Source organism: Protopterus annectens, chromosome 1.part1 (assembly GCF_019279795.1).
Source record: "Protopterus annectens isolate FY-2018-M chromosome 1.part1, PAN1.0, whole genome shotgun sequence".
Classification (NCBI taxonomy): domain Eukaryota; kingdom Metazoa; phylum Chordata; order Ceratodontiformes; family Protopteridae; genus Protopterus; species Protopterus annectens.
The window spans coordinates 338,180,138-338,194,395 of record NC_056726.1 but is presented as its reverse complement, the minus strand read 5'-3'; the positions used below and the strand labels follow the sequence as shown (position 1 = coordinate 338,194,395).

Here is a 14,258-nt window from a genome sequence, read left to right as displayed (position 1 = left end):
TAGCTATAGATATAGATATATAAAACCAACTACTTTCAAGTAAAGTAACATGAAAACGATATTAATATTAACACATAGTGTTCCTTAAAATTGATTAATACCTATGGCTTGCTGAAATGATTACAATTCAGCTTAAGATTTTTCTTTATAGCAGTTTATGTGCTGTTTGATATAATTGTGATAATTATTTGCATCATTTATGTAATATTTTGTAATAGTATGATACTGTTAATAAACCTTTCTTAAAAAGTAACACCACATACCTTGGAGAGTACACAAATTTATTTCACTGTGATATCAAACAACGTATAAAATATTACATTGTTTCTTAGAGCAGCATACAGTATGTACAATTAATCTAGCTATTGTTTTATTAAAAAAAAATCATACAGAAGGTGAAATGAGCAATTCAAATACTATTTTTCTGGCTGAATAACATGATATGCATCAATTTCTGCATTCGGCTTTCATAAGAACCATATGGTGCTTCATTTGATAATCCAAAGTGCTAAAGTCAAGCCATTTTACATGTGGAACACACAAGCACAATATGATACTGCATTCACTGGAAGGCAGAGGCAAATATTCCTCTGTTAAGCATCATTTATGTTATTTCATTACTTTAAGTTATATAAGACTTCTTCAAAAATGCATGAAATGTCAAAATATTTTACCATCATATGAATTTATTAATATACTGTAATATGAACATAAAGCACATAAATATAGTCTTTTGTATATTTCAGTCAGTATCTTTTTATTTTGAATTCAGTTTTAGTCAATCCTTTTCTGGAAGCATTTAAGATCTTATTCCTGACACTGAGTAATTGAACTGACAGCAACACATCATGCTGTAAATGACTTTGCCTAAGGCACTGAGTATGATGCAGAAGCATGCACCCTTGTAGCATTAACCTGTGCTTGAACCCACAGGTAGAATGCCTCTTTAATAGCCATTCTTTTAAGTTGTGAACATCTTGGTCTTTTTCGGCTTAAATCCAGAGGCAATTCTTATGACTTTTTTTCATGGCGATCCATCAACATCGCATATGGAGTCTTGGACTCAGTGAGGCTGGAACTGAAATATAAAAACAGGAATACATAACAATGGTAGTGCAAAGGCTGTGAATATTTGTTGAAGGGATAACCTTTCTGCTGAGAATGAAAAAAACAACCATATCATAATAATGTATATGTATGTAAACAAACACACACACACACACACACACACACACACACACACACACACACACACACACACACACACACACACACACACACACACACGCACACACATATACACACACTTAGATGTTAAGCATTACAGTCAGTGATGTTCCTCTGTACCTTGCTCATAAGAGTGAAAGAGATTTTACTTTGGATGGCGCAGCTTTTTTGATTATTGTTTAGGAAAACAGTTGAAAGATGAGAGTAATGATTAAAGTCATGGATAAATAAACCTTAGGTGGATTAGGTAACAGGAGCATTTATGGAGGAAAATTACTTCATTGATACAATGTGATGACAGTAATGTAAACATTCAGAGCTAAAATAATCAGAGCTGTACTCAGAGAGGTCCTGCTAAATATACATATACTGTTTGAAATGATTTGAGGAGAAAGTACAGTTGTGTACACTTACCATAAATGTAGAAGTTTGAGTGTATTCACTGTTGCAGTCATTACATTTGGGTAATCTGCTGGCAGGTTACCCTCAGCCGGCCTGAATAACAAAATCTTGGGTCCTGCATCAGTTGCTGTCTCCTCTTCCATGACGTCAAGTTGTCAGGGGTGTAAAACATGCAGCCGATGCCATTTTAATCAGTTTTTCTTGACCCAGATGTCAGGTGCCCCCCAAATGGAGAGCAAATATATATATATATAAAACTGTAAATATATAAATGCACTTTAGAAAACATAACATTTACCTTCAACTGAAAGCAAATACGCCACAAAGGCTTTTGAGTATAGTGAAAGAAAGAAAAGGTATAGAAAGGGGGCTGGCGGGTGGGTAATCTGGACTGCAACAGTGAATACACTCGAACATCTACATTTATGGTAAGTGTACACAATTGTACTATGTTCTTCATGTTTCACTGTTGCAGTCATTACATTTGGGTAGAATCCCAAAGCTATGGATGGGAGGATGGAATTAAACAGCATTAGGAGCGACTATAAGGCCCTGCAGGACTGCAGTGGCAAAGATTCCCTGAATTTAGAAAAGAGAGGTAAATGGTAATGCTTTGTGAATGCATGAACTGAGCTCCAAGCAGCAGCTTCTAGAATGCCTCTGGTAGGGACACCTCTGAGAAAAGCTGCTGAAGTAGAGGCAGCCCTGGTGGAATGGGATCTGATCCCCTTGGGCACAGGTTTACCATGGTGCAAGTAGCAGAAATGAATGCAATAGCTTATCCATTTAGAAATGGTCTGCTTTGATATAGTCTTCCCCTCTGATCCTGCAGCAAATGCCACCAGTAGTTGCTCAGACTTTTGTAGAGATTTTGTCCTGTTTAAGTAGAATCTTAGTTGTCCGTGTACATCCAGTGAATGCAGAATCTGCTCCCCCTTGTTCTGCGGATTTGGGAATAAGGTTGGCAGCTGAATAGTCTGGTTAGAAGCCACACTGGATACCACCTTAGGCATAAAAGAAGGATTGGTCCTGAGGGCCACCCTGTCCGGGTAAAATATAATGAAAGTGCCATGAGTGCCTGTAGATCTGAAACCCTTCTAGCTGAAGTGACTGCCAAAAGAAAAGCTGTCTTCCAAGAAAGAAATTTTATATCCGCAGTAGCTGCTGGTTCAAAAGGGGGCAGGGTGAGTTTTTCCAGCACAAAATTGAGGTGCCATGCAGGAGTTGGTGCTGTCCTGGGAGACCTTAAATTTTTGGCCCCTCTGAGGTACTGTTTTAGCAGTGGATGAGAAAAGAGGGGAGGCTCTGTGTTGTAATGAGCCAAGATGGCAGAGGCAGGGATTTTTATTGAAGAAAAAGATAGGCCCTTGTGAAGCATCTCAGTTAAGTATTGCAAAATCTGAGGAATATTGGGCTTTGCTGTGTCTATTCCTTGTGCTTGGTTCCAAGCACAGAATCTCTTCCATTTATCAGCATAAGATTTTCTAGTACTAGGCCTTCTGGACTCCAAAATGACATCCATCACAGGTTTACTGAGAGATGTGGTTGATGAAATTAGTTGATTAGCCATGCTGCAAGATTCAGAGTTTGGAGCTGAGTATGCAGAATTTGATAGTTCTGCTGAGATAATAGGTGAGGTGTTTGAGGCAAGTACCATAGAGGAAGGTGTGACATATTCCTTACAAGCGGGTACCAGTGCTGGCGAGGCCAGTCCGGAGCAATTAGAATCATTTTTGTTTTTTCTTGTCTGATTTTTATTAAGACCTTGGAAAGTAGAGGCAGAGGGGGAAAGGCATAGACTGATAGGTTTTTCCAGTTGAAGGATAGTGCATCCACTTTCCATGCTTTTTTGTGATGAGTTCTTGTGTTGAATTTGTCCAACTGATAGTTTTGGGGAGAGGCAAATAGATCTATGTCTGGGCTCCCCCATTTTTGTGTTAACATGCTGAAGATTTGTGGATCCAGTTTCCATTTGTGCGGGTCCATATGATTTCTGCTTAGGTCATCTGCCAGAGTATTTTGCTTTCCTGGCAGGAATTGAGCTTGAAGATGTATTTGGTAAGTCAAGGCTGTGTTCCACAAGGTCATGGCTAGTCTGCAAAGGGGGTAGGAGTGGGTACCCCCCCCACTTGTTTATGTACCACATAACTGTGGTGTTGTCCGTCTTTATCAGTAGTTGTCCTGGATGAAGGAAGTCCTTGAAGGTTGTCAGAGTGTTCTGAACAGCTAGCATTTCTTTCTGGTTGATATGCAGATGCATTTGGTTTGGGCTCCAATTGCCCTGAATGCATCTCCCAGCCAGGTGGGCTCCCCAAGCATAGTCTGATGCATCTGTAGTTAGGGTTTGGGTGACAGGGGGTAGAATAAATGACAGTCCTTTGTTTTAGTGACATGTCTCTGCCCACCAAAGAAACTCCTGATGCAGGCAGGGAATGAGAGGAATCATTGTTTCCAGACTGTGACAATGTTGACTTCATAAGCTTTTTAGGTACCATTGAAGTTTCCTCATATAGATTCATAGATTCATAGATTAGTACTAGGCTAACTGTCCTCGGTGGTAATTTTAAGCCTAGCCAATTACCCCATGTGTGAATCAAACTCTGCTCCTTGTGTTTTTAAGGTAAGCACCTTAACCATTATGTCAACCTCCCATCTATGCAGTCTCGCATATGGAATTAGTAGAATGCAGGATGCCATGAACCCCAAAGCCTGCAGAATTTGTCTTGTAGATAGCTGGGTTTTTGTTGCCATTTGTTTGAAGTACATTGTCAATTGAATTTGTCTGGCATGTGGTAAGCCATCTGGGCAGTTGTATTCAAGCTTGCACCCAGGAATGTAATTATTTGAGAGGGTACCAGTTGCGATTTCTTTTTGTTTATGGTGTACCCTAGGCATGCTAGAAGCTTTTTTACAAACGCCAAATGTTGAAGAAGAGTGTCCTTGTCCTCTGTCTGAATGAGACAATCGTCTAGATAAGGATAAATTTGAATGTTTCTTTGTCTGCAAAATGCAATTACTGGTGCCAGGCACTTTGTAAAGATGCTGGGCACAGTAGATAAGCCAAAGGGCAGTGCAGAGAATTGGTAATGCAAAAAGCCTGCTTTGAAGCGGAGGTTTCTTCTGCAAGATTCCCTTATTGGGATATGCAGGTATGCCTCTTTTAAGTCTAGAGTTACCAACCAGGCATTCTTGCCTAGCATAGGCAGTAGCTGTTGTATAGTCAGCATTTTGAATTTTGGAATGTCCAGGAATGTGTTTAGAATTGATAAGTCCAGAATTGGACACCATGATTTATCTTTTCTGGGTACCAGGAAAAGTCATGAATAAAATCCTTGTCCTTTTTCCTTTTCTGGTACTGGTTGAACAGCCCCCATATCCATGAGGGACATGACTTGTTTCTGGGCTTCTGCCCACTGATTTGGTGGCAGATCTGGCCATCTGTTTGGAATTGGCAACGTGTGGAAATGAAACCTGTACCCCTGGGATACTGTGTTTAATACCCACTTATCCTGGGTAATTAAATACCAATTTTGAGCATGAAGTGGTAGTTTTCCCCCCAAGGGGGCTGCCAAAAGATAAGTGCTTGGAGATGGCAGAGAAAAGTTATTGAGACTGCTTACTGTAGGGTTGTGCTTTGTTACCTCCAGATTTGGAGGTGGAGGCACCCCATTGCTTAGACCTGTAAGATCCCTGTGATTGATATCTGGAGCCTTTGGAGCACCTGGGTTTGCCCTGAGTAGCTCTGTTGGACACAGGAAAAGACCTATTCTTAGTAGGCCAGTGCCTACTGAACCTGGGTGGCTGCACTTGCAAGAAATCTTTTACAGTTTGCATAGATTTAGCATTGTCTTCCATTTTCTTTAAAACCTCTTCTGCCTTATTACCAAACAGACTGTCATGCTGTAAAGGGGCATCCAACAATTTAGCTTTAACATGATAAGGCAGATTTTGCTCCTTGAGCCAGGCATGTCTTCTTATCACAGATCCAGTTACAGTGGCCCTGCAAGAGGCCTCCAAGAATCAAAACCACATTGCAAAGTATGCTTTCCAACCTGTTCTGCTGAATGCAATAAATCCTGTAATTCTTTATTTTCCACACAATCAGAAATCAACATCATTTTCTGTTTCAGTAAGCCCATAACATGCTGTTGATATTTAAGCATATAAAACTGGCAGTTTAAAGCCCTGATTGCCAAGGTTGCAGACGTATAAATCTTCTTACCCCATCTATCCAGCGCCCTGTAATCTCTATCAGAAGGGGTAGGATTTTTGGCTGTAGAAGCCTTAACACCCTTGGGACCCTGAGAAATAGTCTCAGGATCAGCAGCAGGATTTTTGAAAAGAAATTTGTGGGAGTCAGGAACCTTGTAATATCTGTCTGGCTTACTAGGAGCTGGAGGCAGGGAATCAGGAGCCATGCTTGATTCCAAGAACACATCATCTACAATGTCTAATACAGGAGGTATAGCCAAAGGCCTATGATGAGGAAGAAGAAGGAAATCCCTAAGCTTCTTTTTTGATTCTGAGAAATCCTGACTATCCCAGTGAAAATGTTCCCTTAAAGTATGTAAAGTCTCTCCAAACGAGTAATCCTCAGGAGCAGAAGCAGATGAAATGGATTCCTCTGCATCAGAGTCCTCATAAGGTGGAATAGAAAATTCCTGATCAGAAGAGGAATCAGAAGAAATGGAAACCTGATCCGAAGATTCATAATCAGTGCCTTGCCTAGGCCTCTTAGCAGGGGGGCCCTGATCAAGGTAATTAAGTCCTCAGCCATTTTGATAATTTGTTTTTTAGGCATAGAGGCCTGAGCACGTGGCTCATGCATCAGTTTTTTAGACATAGAAGTTGGTTTTGGCCTTGTTTTTGATGATGGCATCGGTTTAATATAAAAATGTTGAGGCCTGAAAACACCGTCAGAAGCCGGTGCCTGCTCAATGGCTCTGGACCCATTCAAGGGAGAGACATGCGCGGGTTCAATACTTGCAGAATCTCGAGGCATACTGGACTCCAAATGGGTCTCGGTAGAGGCCTGCGACTCAAATGTAGTGGGTATCAGGGGCTGTGAAAGTGCCTCACTGAGTACCGGCAAACCAGCAACTGGCTTAGGAGAAGCTTCATCATCGGTTTTGGACCTCGGCGGTCTGTCTCTGTCTTTTTCCTTGCATTTTTTGTGAACTCCATTAGACGGATTGCTAACCGATGACATCTCAGGGTAGTTAAATCTTGAACCAAAGTATTTAGAAGCAAAAATATACTGACGCTTAATAGTGTGTTGGTTAAATCTAGCACAAAACTGACAGTAAGGCACGTTGTGATCAGGGCCTAGGCAAGGAATACAGTACAAATGAAAATCCTTATGAGGTATTTGCTTCCCACAAGTAATGCAATTATTAACTTTTACTGACATCGGTAAGGAGTCGGCCGACCGGCACTTGCGAACTGCTTCTGCTTTGGGCACTGAGCGGCAAGAAAGACTGATTAAAATGGCATCGGCTGCATGATTTATACCCCTGACGACCTGATGTCATGGAAGAGGAGACAGCAACTGAAGCAGGACCCGAGACTTTGTTATTCAGGCTGACTGAGGGCAACCTGCCAGCAGATTACCCAAATGTAAGGACTGCAACAGTGAAACATGAAGAACATCCAACATTTTTGTTAGCAGATGAGGCAGTTGTGAGAAGACCATACTCAAATTGTGCTACAAGGACTTCCTTTCCTATGACAAATCTGGCAAGATAAAAAAAAGAAAGGAAAGGAAAGATTTTTCTGTCATCAAAGGGTAGATAGTTCATTTTTTTCCTTTTTTTAACATGAAGCTTAAAGTTTATATTTGGATCAAACCAAACTCCAAGATGTTTAAAAGGTGGTTGTTTATGGAGGTTGACTGTGAAATTACCTGCTTTCAGAAATTCTGCTTTTATCAACGCATAGAGTTTGTCTTCTGATTCATTTGAATAAATGAAAGAAATAGGGATTTAAAAACTGTTTAAGTATGCTTAATACTTGCTTAAATACCTTGTTTATTTAGAACCATTCTAGATTGTGGTTCAGGAAGACTTTCGGAGTCATTTATATTTTAAGTATGCACAACCCGTAGTTTATTATTATTGTTATTATTTTTATTATTGTAATGCTTCTTATTGAAATTGGCTTTGTGGCTCTGTATCTCTGTTCTTCTGTGGTTCTGTCTCACAAAGCCAACTTTAATAAAAAGTTTTCTAATAATGACAGAGGGGAAATATTTTATTCTTTAAGGAAAATATTGCCTCTCGGTCATTCGCTTGGTGTTTTTTCTGCTTCTGCTGTCTCGCTAATACAGACTCACATACACACACACACACACACACACACACACACACACACACACACACACACACACACACACACACACGAATACATTTTAGGAAAAGGGAGCTATTGTCAGAAATAACACACTAACACTATTTATACAGTTTAATGGGTTAATCTTTACCTTCATGTCACTGTGTTGTATGTATATAATGAAATAATCCAAGGCACTCACTCGGATATTAACACATAAGCACAGTGAAAACACTCAGAGAAGGGTTAGCCTGCTTATGAATTTCTTAAATTTTACAATGAAAGCTAACTTGCTGATTTTAGCCTGGAAGTTTAGATCCAAGTTCAAAGCAATATTTTTTGTATTTTGAACTCTGTAGCAATATCTCATGAAATTTTGACACAAAACCCATTTTCTCAATGTGCTACTTTTTAAAATATCCATGGGAAATTAATTTACTTTACAGTGTATATTTTGTCAGAAAATAATTGAAATACTGAGCAGCAATACAGTAAACGCGAGTATTCAAATACATCCGCCAAGAGTTTTTTCTCTGCCACCAAATATCTAACAATTACTTCACAGATGCAAACTGATAGTACATTTTCTGTTATACTGGCACAGAGGGCTAATTAGCAGGGTTGCATAAACTACTCAGCTAATCCTTTTACTATAGCACTACTAACCTCTGTGCCCCTGATGCAGGAAGGACATGAGTACCTCACAACTGTTCCTGATTTTCACACAAATGTTGGCTCTGTCCCACTTAAATCCTTCTAAAACAGAAGAATTTTGGGGAAAAGGTGGTGAATTATACTTAAAAAATAATGACAATAATTAGAGTTATAGACTTCTTTTATTTCTGAAAATGTATCACAATTCACATTATTTTATTCTGCCATTATCTCAAGTTTAATAATATTGGTATTTCTGGAATTGTCCCTGATTCTGTTGAAATTTATTCCTGATTGATTGAGAGCTATGATTACTACAAGTTTCTGCTCACACAGTGCTGGGAACCCTCAGAGATAATCTCTCCACTTTATTGTATTGCTATAAACTAATCTGCAATTGTTTGTCTTACAGGGCCTGTTAAATCACTTTTGTTACTGTCACACTGTTTGTAAAGCTTTTTTAGCTAGTTTCACCGTGTGAAAGGTATTAACTGGAAATTTTCTCCATTTGTTAAGCATCTGTTTGCTTGTTCTGATTTCCTGCCAAGGAGTGTATCATATAACTGATTTGTTTGCAGTTAAAAGTATTCTCTAGAGTCTCCTTCCTCCTTTATCTGTTTAAATATTTCATTTAGTGTCTCACTGCTGTTCTGTTGTGATAAACATTTCTGTAGTGTTTTCTGCCTAAAATAGTGTAGCTAGTAGCTCTAGCATAATTTCCTGCCTTCCCTCCACATACGGTGTCTTGTTCTTATACTTTGCAGCTTTGTAGTTGCCCACCCCTAGTGTAAATTTGATCTGAGACACAGATCCCAGTCCAGAGTCATTAGCTCATTCTACCTAATATAGAGAGAACATTTGGGAAGGCCAACCCCTTAGTTTCTTAACCATGAATTATCTCATTTCTCCTTTTCCACTTTACTAAAACAATGAGTAAAAAGGTCACACAGGAAAACCAACTGGTTAAAAACACAAAAAGAAAAATCTAGCAAAGCTAGACTTTCCACTGTGTGATACCTTAAACCTCTTGTATCAGAGGCAACATGGGATATATGCAAATTACCCTTTAAGGATATCAGGTGTTTCAGCTAAATGACAATTCTGAATGTCCAAAACTTTTTATTTTACTTTTAAGTCTATTTATGGACAAGCTCCTTTCCACTTTACTAACAAAAAAAAAAAAACAACATATTAGTCACAGGAGACTCCATTGTGAGACACACAAATGTGCCTCTCACCAGGCTGGATAAGGAGAAAGTCACAGTTAGTTGTTTGTCAGGTACCAGAATCCACCGTATTACACACGCAGTCAAGTCTCTCAACAAAATGTACTGTTATAACTCAGTCATAGTCCATGTTGGCATGAACGACTTGAGACATACCTCCCTGGACTATATAAAGAGAGACATGATTGAGCTTGCTGAATATGTGTCCCAGACAGGTATGTCCGTAGCCTTAAGCAGCATTCTACTGTCACCCAGAATGATGCCTCAATAATAACAGAAAATAATTGACTTTAACAATTACTACCCTACCTAGCCATCTTTTTAAGCCTGCTCTTAAATCACATCTAAAATCTCACTGGCTCTGTCCTTGCCAAAAACCCAACTAAATCCAGGTCTTATCAACATATTTTTCTTTTCTTCTTTGATCATAACTCTAGTGTCAGATAAAGTGTTTTCTATGCATTCTTTTACCTAGTATTCTTGTATTCTTTTCTGTATATGCATATACTTAAACCTTAACAAATCTTTCATTGTATTTGTCATGCTAACAACTTTTATCACTGTAAAATGATACTGTCTAGGCCGTATACCATGTTATCTATATATAACTTTCTGTGGAGCCTTTCTCCCCGGGTCTCCGCTGAAAAAGGACTTGTGTCCAGTCGGACTTTCCTGGTAAACAAATGTAAATAAATAATAAATAAATAATTTCTGGTGTCATTCCAAGGGGGATCCAGTGCCTGACAGCCTGGGAAGATATGATTGACAGACCACGATGCTTTGTTTTAGATGGCCTGCATCTGTCTCACTTGGCTTCAGGCTACTGGCAAAAGCCCTTGCCTCCACCATAGTGCCTTTTTTAGGAAAAGTCATGAGGTTGATACTACCAACATAAAAATCTCAACAAAATGCAAATGAAAGGTCATGCTGCTAAATGCTAGGAGTCTAAACATGAAACTGCACTCATTGCAAACATTCTTAATCTTGGCAGATGTAAACATTTATTGAGTCACAGAAACCTGATTCAAAGCTGCAGACAGCACCCCAGCCTTACCTGGTTACTCATCCTATCATACATTCAGACCCCAGAATGTGGGCAGCAAAGCCAAAGGAGGTGGAGTTTCAATATATATTAAAGACACACACCTCCAGGCTGGTCAAACAGTATGATGCACAGGAGACACTCCAGGTGCAGTTAACCATTGACAAGACCCCTATTCAAATTAAAGATAGCTATAGGCCCCCAAATTTGACTCAAGATGCCCACTCCACCTATCTGGACCTCTTCAAATCTATCAAGATTCAACCCTTTACCTTGATCCTGGGTGACTTTAATTACCCAACCATAGATTGGAAAAACTACTCATGCCAGAACACAGATGCCCAGAGATTCCTCAATTTTATAAATTCACATGCCTTGGAACAGCTAGTTGACACCCTCACAAGAGGTGATAATATCTTGAACTTGGTATTAACCAACATGAGTAACCACTGCAGCACCCCTATGGTATCATCCTCCCTGGTAAGATCTGACCATAAAGCAGTCACTTTTGAAGTCACCATCTCCCCGACCCCCCTCTAACTAGGGTCAAACAAAAAACACTTCTCCAAAGCTGATTACAACCTCCTGAGGGATGGTATAAATAGCTTCACAGTCATCTCCCCCATTGCAGGAACTGGAACCAATGCCCAAATCTACACCAAAATACTATATGAGCATTTATATAGAATGGAATCAGGAATACCTGACAGGACAAAATCATACCCCTCATGGAAGAGTAAACCTGTCTGGTGGACATCTGCAATAAATAAACTATATAACAAAAGGAGAAAATTGCTGTCCATGACCAAAAAGGAGCAGGTGCCCAATTGGAAGCAATCTCTCCTTACCCTGAACAAGCAAATAAGAGAACTAGTGAAATCCTCTAAAGCCAACTTTGAGTCCAAATTGGCCACATCTACTAGAGACAATCATAAGGCCTTCTTCACATATGTCTGCAATCTCAAAGGAAGCACCCAGATATTTTCAGAACTGATGGTCAAAGACATCCCATACACAAATGCTGTAGTTATAGCCAATCTACTGGCCGACAGATTCAGCAAAAACTTCTCCCCTCTGTCCCCCCATCAGTAAATCGGGACATCCCCAGTATCTTCCCCTTGTCCCTTATCTCTAGTGAACAAGTCATCACTGCCCTCGCAAAGGCAAAGAATACAGCCTCTATGGGACCCGATAACATCCCAGGCTGCATCCTACTGAACTCAAGCATGAAGCTGCAGCACCATTAGACACCCTATTCAACCAAAGCCTGAGTACCAGCTTTGCCCAGCCAAGTTGAGGACAGCCACATTCATCCCTTTACACAAAGGTGGAGTGTCCACCGATTCAGGAAATTATAGATCCATCAGCCTTACTAGCCTGATCTGCAAGGCCATGGAACAGATTATCATGAACCTCATTAACAGGGACATTAGCAACTTCCAAACACTCAACCCCACACAGTTTGTCTTTGTCAAGGGGAGGTTATGTCTGTTAAATCTGGTCGACTTCTTTGAGAGAGTCACCAAAGCCATGGACAAGGGGAAGATGGTGCACACCACCTACCTTGACCTGGCCAAAACCTTTGACACTATTCCGATGTGGGCATAGTACATAAACTCTCTCAACTAGGCATCAATCCATATGTGACCATTTGGGTAGCAAACTGGCTCACTGATAGAATCCACCTAATTAAAATAGGGGAAGCCACCTCAAGCAGTAGACCTTTAATGAGCGGTGTGCCCTAGGGATCAGTCTTGGGGCCTCTGTTATTCGGGATATACTTCTCTGAGGTGCAGGCCAAAACCAGTGGGCTATGCCTGACCCAGTTTGCAGATGACTGCAAGCTGGGCACAGTCATCAAATCCCCAAGTCATGTGGGCATCCTCCAAGAGGGTCTCGCAAAAACAAATGACTGGTGCCAGAAACATGGCCTCAAGCCAAATGCCAAAAAATGCATCACCATCCCCTTTGTGGAGAGTGACGTCTCCACATATCACATTAATAACAATGCACTAAGTACACAATCAGTAGTGAGGGATTTGTGGACCCAGGTTGAAAGCAGCCTGACTTTTGACCACCATGTTGCTTCCATTGTATGGAAAACTTTCTACATGGCCCACCTCATATGTAAGGGTATCTCATCCAGGGAGAAAGGGGTCATACTATCCCTGTATTTTTCCCTTATAAGGCCAATTATTGAATACAATGCCCCCTTCGGCATGTACCTCGCAAAGCACATGCAGCAGCTGAACAGACCACAGAGGTTCCTCACCAAGAGAATCTAGGGTCTCAAACACCTACCCTACACAGATAGGCTAAAAGCCCTGTCCCTCTACTCAGTTTCATATAGACTTCTCAGAGGTGACCTCTGTCTGGCATACAAAGCAATCTCAGACCCCGCCTTGATGGGACTGCTGCATATCCACAAGTCAAACTCCACACGAGCAACCCGTATGTGTGACCTCAACTTGGTCTGTGCTATCAATAGGACTTGTTGACAGGACTGATTTGTGTCCCAGAGACTCTCCCATCTGTGGAATAGACTCCATCTCCATGTCAAGCAGAGTACCTCATTATCCCTATTTAACCGCAATCTGGATAACTGGATGGGAAACAGAAAATACACTCTAGGGATTCCACCTGTGTCCCTGATGGACAGGGGCTCTGGGTGCTGAGTTGTCTAAATATGGGCTAAACTCTTTGCTAGGCTTATAAGGGCCTCAGCGCCAATAGCCTAGTAACCTCCTATAATCCTATGACCCAAATAAAGACTTCTTGATACAGCTCACAAAAATAAGTCTTGGACATACAAGTCTGTATGTCTCTTTTCTATTTTTTTCACAACAGCATACTCACTTTTATTGCAGTACTATGAAAGCTTAGGATGATTTTTTTTTTTACTGGCTATTTTCAATAACACAGAAACACAGAAACACACACACAAACATACACACATCTATTTCTGGGTAACTTGACTCCTAGGGTAAACCTGTTTAGAATGCTTTTTATTGAAATTGGCTTTGTGGCTCTGTCTCTCTGTCCCTCTGTGGTTCTGATTTGCTAAGCCACTTTCAATAAAAAGCACTGTAATAATGACAGAAGGACAATATTTTAGTCTTTAAGTAAAATATTGCCTCTCTGTCATTAGCAAAACATTTTCTGAGATTTTCTCTCTTGCTAATGACAAAGGGACAATATTTTACTTAACGACTAAAAATTAAAAAATAAAAATAAAAAAAAGATTTTTAAATAAAGAACACTTTTTATTGAGTCACTCTAAAAAGTAAAAAATAAGGAAGAATAGTGAAAACTTTGCAAAAGAAACAAGACAAGCTGATTTTAGAAAAGCATTCAGTGTTGGTTTTGGTGATTCTTGCTAG

The 14,258-nt window shown here is 40.1% G+C and overlaps 1 protein-coding gene across 2 annotated transcripts in view; it reads right to left on the bottom strand.

The window, feature by feature from the left end:
- Positions 1 to 264: 264 nt before the first annotated feature.
- The window catches only part of CCDC68 (coiled-coil domain containing 68), a 1,130,692-nt gene continuing 1,116,698 nt past the window's right edge, over positions 265 to 14,258 (bottom strand). For both annotated transcript variants that reach the window (XM_044075050.1, XM_044075059.1), the window contains one exon: positions 265 to 1,078. In XM_044075050.1, coding sequence (XP_043930985.1) covers positions 1,012 to 1,078 — 67 coding nt within the window. In that variant the 3' untranslated portion in view covers positions 265 to 1,011. The remainder of the gene's footprint in view (positions 1,079 to 14,258) is intronic.